The sequence below is a fragment of the Chiroxiphia lanceolata genome, chromosome 12 (assembly GCF_009829145.1).
Source record: "Chiroxiphia lanceolata isolate bChiLan1 chromosome 12, bChiLan1.pri, whole genome shotgun sequence".
Taxonomy (NCBI): domain Eukaryota; kingdom Metazoa; phylum Chordata; class Aves; order Passeriformes; family Pipridae; genus Chiroxiphia; species Chiroxiphia lanceolata.
This window is the reverse complement of record NC_045648.1, coordinates 236,110-252,097: the sequence shown is the minus strand read 5'-3', so window position 1 is coordinate 252,097 and position 15,988 is coordinate 236,110. Positions and strand designations below refer to the sequence as shown.

At 63.4% G+C, this 15,988-nt stretch overlaps 3 protein-coding genes across 4 annotated transcripts; 2 read left to right on the top strand and 1 right to left on the bottom strand.

Moving 5' to 3' along the window:
• The first annotated feature begins 5,119 nt into the window (after positions 1-5,119).
• Positions 5,120-9,307, top strand: MFAP1 (microfibril associated protein 1). The gene is given in 10 exon segments (XM_032699844.1): positions 5,120-5,257; positions 5,260-5,274; positions 5,362-5,581; positions 6,154-6,283; positions 6,587-6,774; positions 7,211-7,319; positions 7,390-7,550; positions 7,734-7,893; positions 8,372-8,461; positions 8,588-9,307. Coding segments are annotated over 10 exon segments (1,296 nt in total). The 5' UTR covers positions 5,120-5,217; the 3' UTR covers positions 8,771-9,307.
• Positions 9,308-9,661: 354 nt separating this feature from the next.
• Positions 9,662-10,706, bottom strand: HYPK (huntingtin interacting protein K). The gene is made up of 4 exons (XM_032699845.1): positions 10,485-10,706; positions 10,239-10,294; positions 10,002-10,053; positions 9,662-9,808 (listed from the first exon to the last, which is right to left on the bottom strand). The coding sequence occupies exons 1-4, from the start codon at positions 10,668-10,670 to the stop codon at positions 9,713-9,715; spliced, it is 390 nt and encodes a 129-aa protein (XP_032555736.1). The 5' UTR covers positions 10,671-10,706; the 3' UTR covers positions 9,662-9,712.
• A 499-nt stretch (positions 10,707-11,205) lies between these two features.
• On the top strand, positions 11,206-15,604 carry SERINC4 (serine incorporator 4). Of its 2 annotated transcripts, none has more exons than XM_032699841.1 (12): positions 11,206-11,321; positions 11,771-11,854; positions 11,984-12,115; positions 12,519-12,697; positions 12,784-12,863; positions 12,958-13,051; positions 13,114-13,325; positions 13,598-13,693; positions 13,765-13,891; positions 14,209-14,281; positions 14,471-14,784; positions 15,084-15,604. In XM_032699841.1, exons 2-12 carry the CDS (start codon positions 11,804-11,806, stop codon positions 15,298-15,300), a joined length of 1,575 nt encoding a protein of 524 aa, XP_032555732.1. In that variant the 5' UTR covers positions 11,206-11,321; positions 11,771-11,803; the 3' UTR covers positions 15,301-15,604. The 2 variants fall into 2 exon arrangements, with proteins under 2 accessions (XP_032555732.1, XP_032555733.1); XM_032699842.1 differs by having other exon boundaries at positions 11,266-11,854; positions 14,471-14,522; positions 14,628-14,784.
• Positions 15,605-15,988: the final 384 nt, after the last annotated feature.

Below are 15,988 nucleotides of genomic sequence, written 5' to 3'. Positions count from 1 at the left end.
TGGGGCTGTGACCCCAGGTCAGTGTGCAGCAGCCTGAGAGAGAAACTGTCTGGAAAGCAGCAACACAAGGAAAATCCATTAGCCCTGTTTCAGGGAGAGAGACTTCCACCAAGGAGAAAAGGTGAGAAGTAAAGGACTTCAGTCATTTGTAAAAACAATCCACTGTGTCACAAGCAACACAAAGCAGCGGAACCCAAACTGACCTGAACCCAAACCTGAATCCTCCGCACCTGCAATGGCTCTGGCAGCCCCAAGCAGGAGCAGGTCCTAGTGCTCCTTACAGAGGAAAGGAAGTCACTCGGATATCATGATCGAGATCGTGAAGCGTTAGCAATCGCACAGGAAACAGTCACCTTGGTAACTGAAATGCTGAGAAACAGCCAGAAAAATCTGGCACAGGGCAGGTTCTGTTCTTAACTGGGTTGGTTCTGCAGGGACTCAGGCTGGGCAGACCCCAGCATCCAGCCCAAAGAGCTGCACCAGGAACCACCGGCCACAGGGCTGTGGTACCCCAGGCCCACCCTCAGGGCACACGGTCCTGCTGGGGGGCCCGGCACACCGTGGACAGGCAGCAACTCACCCCAGCGCCACCTCAGCGTAGCTTGGAAGTCGTTCCTGCAGCCGTCCAGCCCAGGCCGGCCCTTGGTTGCACAGCAGAGCTGGCCATGCCCCTACGGAGTTATATAGAGGATATGTGGATGGGGGCAGGCCCAGTGTGGGAGGTGGGCTGGTATGGCAGGCTGCCTGCCCCACCACGCACCTTATCTTCTGATGCCTCCTTTGGGCACCGGCAGCTATGCAGGGCAGGTGAAGGTGCCACTGCACCTGGCCCTGTGACATACAGTGCTAGGGAGAGGAGCTGACAAGGGCCCTTGTCCACCATGGGCTTACCGCAGTGCCGCGGGGCAGGCAGGCAGGAAGCACTGCACTCTTACATAAACCGCTGGCCTGGGACCTGCGCTGACCCCGCTGCCCTGCCAAAGACAACGCCTGACCTGAAGAGCACCTGGCTGTGGGTGGCACAGTGCCACGGGCAGGGAAGGGACATGCTGTCCCAGCAGCCCCCCGGAGCACAGCTGCAGATGGAGCAGAGACAAGGGCCACCAGCGTGGAACTGGGTGGCTGCTGTGCCCCCCCTCACCTCACAGGACCGCCTGGCAGGACCTCTCTGTCCCCAGCCGTGGTGCAGCAAGGGGGTGAAGCAGTTACTGCAGCCATGTTTGCCAGGACCATGAACCCTCCTCTCAAACTTGGTGCCATGGCTCAGAGGCACCAGCACACCCCAGAAGACAGCAGGAGCAGCTGCTCCATGCAGCAGTGTACCTGCAAAACGGCAGCCCTATTGCGAGCCAGCCGCACTGTCCCGTCTCGCAAGGTCTGCCCTGCCAGGATCCCCTGGGGCCCACACTACAGGCACAGGGGCCAAACTTCTCGCTGGGGCTGGGAGAGACCCCCCTGGTACCGAGCACACTGTGCGGTGTGGCCCAGCTGCACACACAATCAATAGAAACCCACTTTCATGGAAAAATCAGGTCAATTTTTGGCTTTCAGGTTGCAGAGATTGCACAAACCCAACAGTGATGCAACTGCCCATCTGCCTGAGGTCTGTGGGAGGCAGAGCAACACAGGGCTGCACCCCTGCCTGCAGGCACAACAGCCCGGGGGACCCCCAGGACTGCAGGCGGAAGCAGCCAGTGAGTGGGGACCAGCAGAGGAAGGGCAGAGTACCTGCACAAACAGCAGAGAAAATGAAGTAACAGGCAGCAACGGCAGGCAGAAACATCCGGAGGAACAGAATCAATACCTGAATGTTTACCTAGCACAGAGCAACCCGCTCTGCCTCCCCCCATCCTGTGCCAGCACAGGGGCAAGCCCACAGCCCCTCTGCTGTGCTGTTCAGCCCTTCCCTGCACCCGCCCTCACCCTCTCCCAAAGCTGAGGCTGCAGTCCCCTTCCCTGGAGCCTCTCCAACCCCTCTCCTCCCTTCCCCCCGGATGCTACTAGCCTGAGACTGCCGTGGCCCTGCCAGGAGCTGTGCTCCACAGGGTCCTGCTGGCTCCAGCAGCTCTATTCCTCTCCAGCTCCCAGACACAACATCTCACTGTGGCCACATGCAGGGACTCGGGCCCAGCCTGAACACTCTGACCTTGTCCTGCGGTACAGCCTCAGACACAAACTGAGTGGCTGGGGGGGGTTCTGTAACTTTATCTACTCTGGCTTTGTCAGCAGAAGCTGTAACGCAGGCAACGTATAGACCTACCCCAGCTCTGCCCCTGCTCTGGGCTGTAGTAGGTGAGCTACCATCAACTATCCCATGACAGCACCCTGCCATCACCTGCCATGCAGGTGCAGGGGACACCTTTCCGCAGCCCAAGCACCATAAGGTGCTTGTGGCACTCAGGGTGCTCCACACAAGTGACACATATAGGAACACAAGTACACGTGTGCAGGGAACACCAGGCTGGGAACCCACCTGTGGCCCAGCAGCAGGAGCCCTGTGTACCCATGGGCTTCAGTGGGCTGGGGAGAGGGTGCTCACAGACACGGACAGACAAACCCAGCCCAAAGCCTGGCAGGCACAGCTGGCACAGCACTGCGAGGCAGATTGGCCCATATTCCAGGCTCACTCATGCCAGCAGCTGCCAGCCTCCTGCAGCCTCACACCACTGTGGGAAAGGGGGAGCTCAGCCCTACTAATGCCCCCCACCTCTGCCACAGCCCGGCTGCCGACAGCCAAGCACTGCAGGGCTGACACGTCAGCAGCCACGGTGCTGGGAAAGGGGACGTGGGGCAAAGACACATCATAGCCAAGGGTGGCTTCTTGCCACAGCCTCCAGTGCCAGCGGCCACAGAACCAAGCCAGGCTTAAAGATATTTCCCTGTTTGCCCAGGTCTTTACTTTTGCTTCACCTGAATGGGACAGTACGTGCTTTGTGTGCAGTCCCCAAACTTCCCCTTAGCTGCTGTGGCCAATTGTTTTTCTGAGCGCTGTTGAAGCTCCTCCTTGCCCCCTGGCACAGGACTGATCAGGTGGGAACACACTGTGACAGTCTTCAACATCAACTTCTCATCAGATGACCAAACACAGAGTGGGAGTTCCAGTTGTCATCTGGGTGCAAAGGCCAGAAGCACACAGGTCGGCTCTTGCTCATTCCTGGTGGAGGCTGGGGAGAACCTTCAGGTGCTGTAGGATTATAAAGTCACCAATGCCTCAGTTGCTCAGGCAAACTACCAGCTTCAGGGCATGAAGGGAGCCCCCCACACCCCATCTGGTGCAGGGACACACTAAAGCAGGGGAGCCCTGGAGAAGCCCCCAGCTCTGCCTGCGGCAGGAATGGAGCAGGGAGACCCTTCCCCAGCACCACAGCAGGGACTGAGCAGGAATGGCTGCTGGGTGCAGCCAGATGGCATTGCAAGGGGCTGGGTCCACCTGCCCCCGTGCCTAGGGGCAGCCACCCCTGCCTGCAGCCCTGCCGGATCATGGTCACCCGACCTGATCTGCCCAGCCCGGCATTTCTGTGGGCTGGGGAAAGTGCCCCAGGAGGGAGCTGGCCTCAGGTACCTCTGCAGCCACTGCTGGGACCCCTCCATCCCAGTGGGAGCTGGGCCCAGACTGGGATGGTACTGCTGCCAATTGGGTTCTACTCTCCCCAAGACAGGCTCCACAAAATCCTTCCAGAGGGACCATCTCCCAGTCCAGACCAAGGACACCCTTCCTGCACTCCCTTATGGATTGTGCTCCAGTGCTGACCCACCAACTGGAAAACACGTGCATTGGGCCTTCCTCACCGCCAGGGCTGGCCTCGCCCCACACAGCCTCCACTGCACGGGCACAAGGGCACCTGCTCCAGCACCGACAGGGCAGGCACCCGGCAGTGCAGAGTTAAGCACGGCTCTGCCCTCCTGCTTCCCAAATTCCCTACCAGCAAGCAGATTTCGTGGAAGATAAAACTCATCCTTAAAACCTCTCCTTTCGTCAGCAGAAGGTAGCAGGCCAGAGGGTGGCAGATGTGGCTGTGGTGGCTTGTGCTGTAGTTTTACCCAACTAGAAGTCGTTATCTTCTGCACAGGATGTGGAGACATCCTGCGTCAGCCAGTCGCTCTGGCTCTGTGAAACCTCGAGCCCCACGGAAAGCTGAGACATGCTGACACGGGCAGCCCCCGGCTGCTTATGGAAAAACCCCGCATGGCTTTCTTGAAGTGGCCATGGCCCTGACCCTTCCCCACACATACATCACTGCACCGATGCCACCAGGAATCCCAGGGGCTCCCCAGCACCGCTCTGCGGCACACGGCGAAGGGTCCTGCTGCACCAGCAGGCAGCCCTACCCCAAGCGCTGGCGTCCCCGGGGGCTGTGGGGGGACACCACGGGGGCCACTGGTCCTTGCTGCCCAGGAGGTGGGGGACCCCAGGCGGCAGCGCTGGACTCGGCGGGGCTGTCTGGGAGCGGGCAGAGCAGTAGGGCTGGGGCCAGGGCTGGCTCTGGCTGTCGGGGCCAGAGCGGGAGGGACCGGGCAGCTTCAACAGTAGCCACGACCACCCAGCGCCAGCCCTGCCCCGAGCAGCCGCCCTGAGGGCGGGCACAGCACAGACCCACGGGCCCCGCTGTGCACTGAAGCGAGCAGCGTTTTTTCCAGGCTGTGCCGGAGGAATTCAGTACAGGAATGCGCCAGCTGCAGGACGTGTCCCACAGCCCAGCAAGTTACGGAGCCCCCGAAACCCTCGGTGTTCCAGCAGCGGCCGCTCAGACCCAGCCCCGCACGGAACGCGCCCTCCCCGAGCGGGGGAGGCAACCGGGCCGGCCGGGGCTGCAGCCGGAGCCCCGCGGCGCTCAGACACGGCCGGAGGCGCCAGAGCCCGTCCCGGGGATACCCCGCGTTGCCCCGCCGTGCGGTGGCCCCTCGGCCGGCGCCTCGCCCTGATACCCCAGTGGATGGCAGAAAATCTGCAGCGTGCGGGAGGGAACCTCCCCCGGCCGAAGGCGGGACCCGGAGCGACCAGAGGCTCCCCCCGCCACCCCGCCCCAGGGCCAGCGGCTCGGCCCGGCCCGGCAGTGACGCCTCACTGAGCGTCACTTCCGGCTCCCGGCGCGGCCCCGACCCCGGTTCCGGCGGAAAGCGGCCGCGGTTCCGGTTCCGGTGTTGTCAGTGCCGCAGCTCGGACCCCGCTCGGCCGGGCCCCTGCCGCCGCCACCATGGGCGGTCCCCAGCGCTCTCATGAAGCAGCCGCCGATCCAGTCCACGGCGGGCGCCGTGCCCGTCGCAACGAGAAGGGTGAGCGGGGGCCCGGGGGGCACGGGGGGGGGCAGTGCGGGGGGGGGCGCGGGGCCGGGACCCTCGGTGACGGCCTGGCGCTCGCAGGCGAGCTGTCCATGGAGAAGGTGAAGGTGAAGCGGTACGTGTCGGGCAAGCGGCCCGACTATTCGCCCATGGAGTCGTCGGAGGAGGAAGACGAGGAGTTCCAGTTCATCAAGAAGGCGAAGGAGCAGGAGGTGGAACCCGAGGAGCAGGAGGAGGAACTGGCCAACGACCCTCGGCTCCGGCGCCTCCAGAACCGCATCGCAGAAGACGTGGAGGAGCGGTGAGTGATGGGTCAGCTCCCTTTGCCTGACAGGGGCTGGGGAGCCTGCACTTCTCTGTGGCACTGCAGGGAAGAACTGCACCGGGCAGGAGCTGGGAGCATTGTCCGGGCAGTGCAGGAGAGGCCGTGACTCTTCTCACATCCATGTTGCACTCTCCCTGGGGCTCCTTTCCAACCAGGAGCGAGCCAGGCAAAGCCCCAGGTCCAGGTGCACTTGAGGGGGTGGTGGCAAAAGCAGTGTGCTGAGGCCTGAGGCAGTGGGGAGGCATAGCGTCATGTGACGTGTGCTCTGGGGAGGGAGCACCAGGTGCTGCTTGCCTCCTGTGGAGCTGCTGCTGGTTTTGTTTCCAGTAACAGGGAGGCTTCCAATTGAGAACTCCATTCCTACTCGAAGCACGGACAGTGAGGAGCTGCCTGTGCCCAGCCACTGCAGCCTCCTGGGAGAGCACGTCTCAGTTCTGCCCACACCTGGCAGTGCCAGTGCTTACCTTGCCAGAGCGATTCCTGAACAGCCACCTTTCTGTAGCCTCTTTACATTACGAGTGCCGTGGGTTAACTGGGGCCTGTTGCAGGCTTGCGAGACACCGCAAAATTGTGGAACCTGAAGTGGTTGGAGAAAGTGATTCGGAGGTGGAGGGGGAAGCATGGCGGCTGGAGCGGGAGGACACCAGTGAAGAGGAAGAGGAGGAGATCGATGATGAGGTGCGCTTGCAGAGCTGGAGAATGGGCCTAGGGAAACTGGAATGGCACAGGCTGGAACTGCCCTTTGCACAGATATGTGGGTTTTCTGATGGGGCTGGACAAGCGTTACACCTGGCCATGACTTACCTGGTGGGTGACCATCCTCTTGCATGGGACTGGACACTCAGAGAGGCCACCCTGCATCCGGAGGGGTGGGTGTATCTTCTCAAAGCCAACACTCCAAACATCATGCGTGTTTTACAGAGGAGAGAGGGAAGCGGTAGCGGGGCTGGTCTCTGACTGCTCTGTGCTGTCCCCATTTAGGAGATCGAGCGTCGACGTGGGATGATGCGTCAGCGAGCGCAGGAGAGGAAAACGGAGGAGATGGAAGTGATGGAGTTGGAAGATGAGGGTCGATCTGGAGAAGAATCTGAGTCAGAGTCCGAGTATGAGGAGTACACGGACAGCGAGGATGAAATGGAGCCACGTCTCAAACCTGTCTTCATCCGCAAGTAGGTGACACAGTTGCACGGGCTGGCCCTGGCGGGGACTCGGGAGTGACAAGCTCAGGGCTGAGCAGACCCTGCTGCCGCGGTCCCTTCCTCGCCATGGGGCAGCCGTTTGCCTCCCCCAGGTGGGATGGTCACAGCCTGGCAGGGCATAGCTGAGGAGCGAGAGGCGATCCCTGTACCCACAGCCCCTCACTGGCTGTGTTGTGTCACTGCGGGATCACGCTGTGGAGTCTGAGCGGAGCCCTTGGGTGAGGGCTGTACAATGGCAAAGGGATGTGGTAGCCCCGAGAAAGGGAGAGGCCCAGGGCTCGGCCTGTGCTTGCAGAGAGCAAAGGCTGAAAGCGGCTGCGGTGCGGGAGGGGATGGAGTCAGTAGAGGGCCAGGCAGCTGCGCTGGGTTGTGGTAGGGCTGAAGGTTGTTGTGGTCCTGCTCTCAGGAAGGACCGGATCACAGTTCAGGAGCGAGAAGCGGAAGCCCTGAAGCAGAAGGAGCTGGAGCAGGAAGCAAAGAGGATGGCAGAGGAGAGGCGCAAGTACACACTCAAGGTGCGGAGGGTTGGGCTGGGGGCTGCGGGGGGCAATCACTGCAGCAAGTTTAGCTTGGACCTCGCTGCAGATCGTAGAAGAGGAAGCAAAGAAGGAGCTGGAAGAGAACAAACGCTCGCTGGCAGCACTGGATGCGCTTGATACAGATGATGAGAATGATGAGGAAGAGTATGAGGCCTGGAAGGTCCGTGAGCTGAAGCGCATCAAACGGGACCGTGAGGAACGAGAAGCGTAAGTATTGTCTGTGTAGACACAAGGCTTAGAGCCCACAGGTTCCTCTAAAGAAAAGCACCTTTTCCTCAGGCTGCCCTTTGGCAGCAGGGTCCCAGCTGGACCAAGTGCCCAGAGCCCTTCCTGCTTGCCCTGGGAGCTGCCCTGGGGACGTGGGTTCTCAAGGGCTTCTCTCTCACCCAGCATGGAGAAGGAAAAGGCGGAGATCGAGCGCATGCGGAACCTGACGGAGGAGGAGCGCCGAGCTGAGCTCCGGGCCAACGGCAAAGTCATCACCAACAAGGCAGTGAAGGGCAAATACAAGTTCCTGCAGAAGTACTACCACCGCGGCGCCTTCTTCATGGTGAGTATGCCAAGGGCTGGGCATGGCCACAGGGGCTGTGCCAGACCCCAGGGCCACCTTTTTGCTCTGGGGAGCCTCTCCTATCCTGCAGTGCTCTGGGGCTGAGGTTGCCCTGGGACAAGAGCCAGCCCTCAGAGGCATCACGGGGCTGAAGGTGACTCACCATGACCTCACCGGACCCCATCAGGTTGAGAGTTCCAGCTGAGATGAAGTCAAAGCTGCAGAGCTGTCCCTGTGCTGCTGTCTGGGCCACAGACCCAGCCATAACCAAGCTAGCTCCATGTGGGCTATGACCTGCGTGTTGGAGAAGTGGCCTGGGGGACAACGCTCACATCCCCCCCTCCAGCAGTAGTTAATAGGGCTGCAAGTACTATGGCAGCCCTGGCAGAGCAGCGATACAAGCTGTGGGCAGCTCCCCCACTTCTGCTGGCGCTGGCCGGAACCTTTGAGGCTGAGCAGACATGTCCTTTTTCTGCAGGATGAGGACGAGGAGGTGTACAAGAGGGACTTCAGTGCCCCGACCCTTGAGGATCACTTCAACAAGACCATCCTGCCCAAAGTCATGCAGGTGGGTGCATTGGCAGAGGGTGCCCAGCCCACGTGCCAGGCCAAAGGGTGGGGGTTCTGGGCAGGGGGGAGCAGCAGGTCCTGCACCCACCCTGAGCAGCTGCTCACGAGTTCTTCTGCTCCCCAGGTCAAGAACTTTGGGCGCTCAGGACGGACCAAGTACACGCACTTGGTGGACCAGGACACCACCTCCTTTGACTCTGCCTGGGGCCAGGAGAGCGCACAGAACACCAAGTTCTTTAAGCAGAAGGCAGCAGGCGTGCGGGACGTCTTCGAGAGACCCTCAGCCAAGAAGCGAAAAACTACCTAAGGGCACGGACAGGAGGGTCTGGCGTGGCTGATGCTGGCAGGAGGGCACTGCCCTGCCAGCTGTCAGAGCCTGGGCAGGGACAGAAGGGACTCGTGCCGGGACTCCTGTGGTGACAAGCTCTTCCTCTGCCTGTGCTGTGCCTGCCCTGATGTGGTGTCCCGCTCCCGGTGCTGCACAGACCGGGTGGGCTCCTTGCCTGTGCGCTGTAGAGGACAATGGTCTATGATGCTGGCCAGGCCTGTGGACAGACCATGTCCCAGCAGCTGCCAGTCTGTAGCCTCAGCAGCGCCCAGCAGGCTGTGCAGGAGTGCAGCAGCACCCCTAGATCCAACACACCCACTTCTGGAGGAATTAGAGGACTTTTGTACCCATCTGTTCCACAACACCTCCTCTTTTCTTGTACTGTCCCTTGTGTCAGTCTGGGCCCTGTTTTGGGGTGGGCAGTGGTGACCCTGTCTCCTTACCCTGTTCCTGCAAGGTTTGGCTTTTCTACCTGTGTGGGGTGGGGGGTTTAATTAAAGATTTGATTTTCTTACACACTCTGGCCCTGTTGTTCTTACAGACATGGCCATGTGGTTCTGCGCCTTCCTGCGAGCTTGGGTGGGCACCAGCCTGGGCAGGGCATGCACAGGTGGCTGTCACTGCTGCCTCAGGCCTGTGCCTGTGCCTGTGAAGCCCCAGGGGGGTGAGGTTAAAAGAGGGGAGCGCAGCAAGTGTTGGTGCTCAGGCAGGTCACCTTGTCCTGCTCCAGTCATGGGTGTGCCCAGCCAGTACTGCCAAAGTGATGCCACACACATCTTCCCGCAGGCTGAGCCCTGCCTGTGGGTCCCATGAGCCCTGTGGGACCTGCTGGGCAGGTCCTGGCACTGCGCAGACCACAGAGACAGCCCAGTCCCACCAGTGCCTTTATTGGTGCAGTGAGAGCCATGCCCGTGGCCCGGCTCAGTTGGTGAGGGTGATCAGGGCCTCTACCACGTTGCCCATGTGCTCTCGCAGGCTGCGCTCCGCTGCGGCCCGGGAGATCTCCATCTCCGTCATCTGCAGGGAAACCACAGCCCGGTACAGCAGCTGCAGAGCCCCACGGGCTGGGCAGGGGGCGGTGGACGGCAGCTGCCCGGGAGGACACCTGCCCGGCCTCAGGGCACGTGTGCCCCAGCCCCCTCCGTGGGTGCAGTTTCACCCCCAGGTTTGGGACACGACACGGCTCACCCGGCGCCCCGCCTCTACTCACAATCAGCTCCAGGTCCTCCTTCTTGATGGTCACTTTTGCCAGTTCTTTCTCCCTGCGACAAGAGACGAACAAACCTCCGATGATCGACAGCCCTCCCCGGTCACTGCCCCGGCGCAGCAGTGCGGGGTGTGCGCTGAGAGGGGGCCGGGGCCGAGCCGGGCCGGTCAGACCGGGAAGTCGCGGGTCGGTGTCCCGGTGGGCACTGCCCCCAAGCCCCGACCGAGCGCGGGCTGTTACCTCTCCTGCTTTGCTTTCTGCTCCCGGGATCTCCGGTCTCCGATCACCGACATGGCCTGCCAGAACGAGCGCAGTCACCGCGCTGCGCGGCACCGGGCGGGTCAGCGCCGCACCGGCGGCACGGGCACGGGGACCGGCACCGGGACGGACGTGCAGGCTCGGTGCTCAGGGCCCGGCTCGGCCCCACTGCAGGCGGTGCCCAGCCCCCCACCCCGGCCCGGTCCCGGTCCCGTCCCGCCGCCGCACCGTCTCCAGGTTGGAGCTCTGGATTTCCTTCTCCTCCGCGTAGTCCGTGACGCGCTCCAAGTCCGCCGCGCCGCTGTCGTGCTTCCGCGGCTTCTCGGCCGCGCGCCCGCCCGCCCCATCGCTGCCGCCGCCGGAGCCGTTCGGCTCCGTCTCCAGCTCCAGCTCCACGTCTCCCTCCGCCGCCATCCCGCCGCCGCCGGGAGCCGCTTCCGGTCACGTGCGCCGCCGGCGGAGCTAGCGAGAGGCGCGCGCTTAAAGGCGACGAGGGGGGCGGGGCCGAAGGCGGTCCCGGCCCCGCCCCTCCGCCCGGCCTGACCCCGCCCCCGGGGCCGCCGAGCGGCAGCGGCTCGGTCCCTCCCGGTGCTCCCCGGGCGGTTCGGTCCCTCCCGGTGCTCCCCGGGCGGCTCGGTCCCGCCCGGTGCTGGCCCCGGCGCTGCCGAGACGCGGAGATGGGCCGGGCGGGCGCAGCCCCGCCGCCGCCCTCTGGTGCCCGCCGGCGCTAAGCCAGGATTAGGGGTCAGCGATCCCGATTTGGCTCCCGCCGCTGCCACACAGATGATCGGACGGGCCCGGCCGCAGCGAGGCCCTGGCCGGGTTTCGGGCGCTGCCAGAGGCGGGAGGCGGCCGGGCCGTGGCCTTGCGCCCCCGAGCTCGGGGTGCGCTGGGTCAGCAGAGGCCGCACCGGCAGCGCGGCCCCGGCTGCCGAGGATACGGCGGGTCCGCCCCCGCCGCTCCCTTCCTGCACGGGTGTTACTCACCCACCCGATGGGGACATCGCGTCCCTCGGACCGGGCTGCGTGCGCAAAGCCGGAACGGCTGCGGAGCAGCCGAAGGAATGTGACGACAGCCCCTGCATAGGGCTCCCTGCACGCCATGGCTCGTCCCTAGTCTCCTGCCGACACTGGGGGTTCCCGCTCACCGCTGGATGTGCCTTATGCCATCTCCCTACCCTCGTGGTACCCGTGTCCCTTGGGTGCCTCTGTGCCTGGAGGCGCTCCAGACCCCCAGTACCCCCACACTCCCCAGCTCCTCCGCACAGCCCCGGGGCATTGCTCTGGGATCAGAGTTACATCATCGGCAGACCCCACTTGCCCCCCAAGCCCGCCCATGCCCCGGTGGCTTCCACGGCCTCGTCCTGCCCAGTGAGGGGCCGGGGTGCGGGCAGGGCTGCCCATGGCCGGGGATCACTGGACACTGCCCACGGAGCGTCCCAGGGGTGGCTGCCGGGAGGGAGCAGCGAGCAGATGGCAGGGCGGGCCGAGCCGACAATCCTCTAATCCCATCAGCGCCGCGGGGGCTGAGCAGAGCCGAGCCGGGCCATGGCGGGCACACGGGCACACGGCTACCTCCTGCACCCGCTGCTCTCCCAGGTGGGACTCGGGGCTTGGCGGGGCTGGGAGTGGGGCTGGGAGCGGGGCTGGGAAGGGAGGAGATGCCGGGCCAGGCTGGGGGGCAGTGCTGGCCCTACGGGATCCTCGCTGACCGTGCTACCCCCCCAGCTGTGCTGCGTTTGTCATGGGCTCCGCATGTCCACGAACACGCGGATCCTCTACACGCTCCTGCATGTCCTGGCCTCTGCCGTGTGCTGCCTCATGCTGTCCCGCACTGTGGCCCAAGCCATCACAGAGAAGGTGACAGCAGGAGCTGGGACATCCAGGGTGCTGGGAGTGCTGGGGGTCCCCTGGGGTGATGAGGGTCTCAAGGATACCAGGAGTGCTGGGGATACGGGGATGCCAGACACCCTGGGGCACCCAGGGGCATCCAGGAGAGCACTGGGGGTGCCAGAATTGCCAGGGAGTCAGGAGTACTGGGTTGCTGGGGATAGTAACAGGCCTGCTGGGAGTAACAAGGGTGCTGGAGGTGTCAAGGGGGAAGGGGTGCAAGGGGATACCAAAGATGCAGGGTGTTGGGGGTCCCAGGGTTACTGGGAATGCTGGGGATATCAGAAGTCTGGGTGCACTGGATGCCATGGGTCCTGGAGGGTGCTGGGTGGAAGCACCAGCAGCCCTGTCCTGTCACCCACCATGCCTGCAGGTGCCCTTCTCCGCAGTGCTGTGCCAACACCTGCCTGGGGGCACAGACTGTGAGCGGCTGGTGGGCTCCTTGGCCGTGTACCGGGTCTGCTTCGGCACCTCCTGCTTCCACCTGGCACAGGCTGCCCTGCTGCTCAACGTGCGCTCGAGCTCTGACTGCCGCGCGCAGCTCCACAATGGGTACGGGCAGGCCGTGGGGCTGGAACAGGGTGTCCCAGGATGGGGCTGCCAGGGGCTCTGTCCCACTGATGTTCACTGCCCTGCAGGTTTTGGCTCCTGAAGCTGCTGGCACTGGTGGGCCTCTGGGCTGCAAGCTTCTTCATCCCGGAGGACAACTTCATCCAAGGTATGTCCCCCACCCCACCCAAGCTGGCAGCCCAGGCATCCCTCACAGCCCCCACCTGCCCTTAGCTATCCCCACCTCTGCCGTCTCCCCCCAGCCTGGCACTACACGGGTGTCTGCGGGGGCTTCGCCTTCATCCTCATCCAGCTGGTGCTGATCACGGCCTTTGCACATACCTGGAACAAGAACTGGTGAGTGCCGGGGTGCCGGGTGGGCACCCACCTGCTGCCACCACTCACACGCTCTCCCACAGGCTGACGGGCGCCGCGCAGGATAAGCGCTGGTACCTGGCCGTGCTGCTGGCCACAGCCGCCTTCTACACCCTCGCCTCTGCCGCCTTCTCCTTCCTCTACAAGTTCTACACCCACCCGGCCGCCTGCCACCTCAACAAAGCACTGCTCACCATCAATGGCAGCCTCTGTGGCATCATGTCCTTCATCTCCATCACGCCCTGTGTGCGACTCAGTGGGTATCGCACGGCACAGTGGGGGTTGCCATGCTGGATGACCAGCTGCTTCCTGGATTAGGGGTGGCTGTGCCCCCCAGCTCAGGGCCAGCACTTGACCACTGGAGGAGAACCCATCTCCCCAGGGCTCCCAACAGCCCCTCCTGTACCTTGGTGCAGGGCACTGGGCAGGGGGGTGGCATAGGGGACTACCCGGGGCCCAAGCAGAGCTCACCCACCAGCTTATGGCACACCAGGGATTCCAGTGACACCTCTGTCCCTACCCTTGCAGAGCAGCCGCGGTCAGGGCTGTTGCAGTCCTCAATCATCAGCTGCTACGTGATGTACCTCACCTTCTCTGCGCTGTCCAGCCGTCCCCCGGAGAGAGGTGGGTGCCCCCACCCGCCACCAGCAGCCCCCGCCATGGTACACTCCTGTCTCACCTCTGCGTCCCCGCAGTGCTCTACAAGGGTCAGAACCTCACCGTCTGCTTCCCGGGGGTCCGGCAGGACGAGCTGCAGACAGAGGACACCACCGTCGCCGTGCTGGGCGCTGCCATCATGTATGCCTGCGTGCTCTTTGCGTGGTACGTATGCCCAAGGCACAGGGTGGGCAGGGCCCCTGCAGCACTGGCCCACCAGGCACCAGCTCTGCTGGGCACAGCCAGCCCAAATGGCACCACACAAGGACCCCATCCCCATGGCTGGCAGAGCCGGGAATGTCCCGAGGGGTGGCAGGGCCAGAGCAGATGGGGCATTGGTGGGTGGGCAGGGGCAGCACAGGGACCCCAGGTACAGCACAGCAGGGCTCCTGCAGCTGTGAGGGATCCATGGGATGGGCTGAGGGCCTGGCACAAGGCAGTGGCTGCCCGTGTTACGATTTCTGCCTCTCTCCTGGGCACAGCAATGAAGCCTCCTACCTTGCCGAGGTTTTCGGGCCCCTCTGGATGGTCAAAGTCTACAGCTTTGAGTTTGAAGTGAGTATGGATGCAGCTGTGCCTCGTGTCCTCCTGCCACAGGCACACCAGACCCACCACCCCAAGCCCTTGTCACAGTCCCAGCATGGGGCAGGTCTGTCCAGCCAAACACAGGGGGCTTCCCAGAGCACACCCGCCTGCTCCAGTGTCAAGGAGGGCTGGGCAGCCACCACTCTGCTGTCCCTGCAGAAACCCTCCTGTTGCTTCTGCTGCCCCGAGAAGATGGAGGAGGAACTGAGAGGTGAGTGCAGAGTGGGTGCAGGAAATCAGGCAGAGCCTGTGTCCCAGCCTGGGGGTGCCAGTGAGTGGGGCATGCAGGAGCTGCCGTGCCCCTGCGCTCTCCCAGGAACCGAGCAGACGTGTGAGCAAGTGGAGGAGAGTGCTAGGGGACAGTTCCTTGTCCAGGATGAGCAAGATCGGGTGGTCTACAGCTACTCAGCCTTCCACTTCGTCTTCTTCCTTGCCTCGCTCTACGTCATGATGACCCTCACCAACTGGTTCAGGTAGGGACCCACACTGCTGCCCAGCCTTCCCTGCTCTTGCTCCAGCCCTCTGTGCCAGGCCATGATGCTGTCACCAAGTTGGCGCCTGCTGGGGACACGCAGGGCTCTGTGCCCACAGACCTGCACTGCTCCAGCCAATGACCAACAGCAGCCATGCAGTGCAATGAGGTCTGCAGGGCTGGAGGGTCCATGGCAGGTGGGACATGCCCAGGGACACAGGGTGACCTGGTGTCTGCAGCTGGCACAGGAACCCTGTGTCAGCATCCCTCAAGCACCCAACACCTGCCCTCTCCCACCAGCTATGAAAACGCGGTGCTGGAGACCACCTTCACACACGGCAGCTGGTCAACCTTCTGGGTGAAGGTGTCCTCATGCTGGGCCTGTGTCCTGCTCTACCTGTGGCTGCTGCTGAGCCCCTTCTGCCTCCACAGCTCCCCACAGCACCGGCGCAGCAGCACGGGGCCGCGCGTTGTGCGGCGACGACGTGCCCCGCAGCGCATCAGTGTCTCCACATAGTCCCTGCCAGGACGAACTGTACCTGGGGCTGGTCCCTGCTGCACCCTGTGCCCTGGCGCTGCCTAGTCCTCCTGGCCTCCTCTGATCCCCCATCCCAGGAGATGGTGGCATCTGAGAGCCTGAGGGGAACCTGGAAGGTGAATGCTTCCGGGGATACTAGCCCTGTGCTGAGCCAGGACCACCCAAGGGGCTGGAGCAAGCCAGAGGCAGGTGTTCAGCCTGGATGCCCTGGCACCTGCAGGGTGCACTCAGGGAGCAGGGCTCTGCCTGGCCACCCCTGCCATGATGTGCTCACTGTAAATACCTCCTTCAATACATTTTTATACAAAACTCTGAGCTGAGCCTGTGCCATCACCCCACGCAGGCTGCAGCCATAGGGGGGAAAAATGGGGTGCCTGCAGCACCCCAGCACCGGCCACACAGCAGCCATAGCTGAGGGCACCTTCAGGGTGGCCATGCTGGAGAGGGGAGACAAGCAGGGGGTGCTGAGCAGGGGCACTGCCCTAGGACTGCAGGAGGGTATTCAGCCTATGGCCACTGCTCCCAAGGAGGGCACAGTGTCAGCAGGCCACAGGATCGCAGTGGCCCTGGGCCCCCACCGACAGAGCAAACATGGTGGGGTGGCTCCCTGGGGCCCACAGCCCCAACAGGCCCCACACTGTGATGGTGGCAGCGGGTGCAGGACAGG

What these genes read in the sequence shown, in the direction of transcription:
- HYPK (XM_032699845.1), bottom strand. Translation starts at nt 10,670, where the DNA reads ATGGCGGCGGAGGGAGACGTGGAGCTGGAGCTGGAGACGGAGCCGAAC. An exon ending in AGAGCTCCAACCTGGAGACG is followed by an intron (nt 10,295 to 10,484) that starts GTGCGGCGGCGG and finishes TCGTTCTGGCAG; the next exon opens with GCCATGTCGGTGATCGGAGA. An exon ending in CAGAAAGCAAAGCAGGAGAG is followed by an intron (nt 10,054 to 10,238) that starts GTAACAGCCCGC and finishes CTCTTGTCGCAG; the next exon opens with GGAGAAAGAACTGGCAAAAG.
- SERINC4 (XM_032699841.1), top strand. Translation starts at nt 11,804, where the DNA reads ATGGCGGGCACACGGGCACACGGCTACCTCCTGCACCCGCTGCTCTCC. An exon ending in TGCACCCGCTGCTCTCCCAG is followed by an intron (nt 11,855 to 11,983) that starts GTGGGACTCGGG and finishes CTACCCCCCCAG; the next exon opens with CTGTGCTGCGTTTGTCATGG. An exon ending in GCCTGCGTGCTCTTTGCGTG is followed by an intron (nt 13,892 to 14,208) that starts GTACGTATGCCC and finishes TCCTGGGCACAG; the next exon opens with CAATGAAGCCTCCTACCTTG.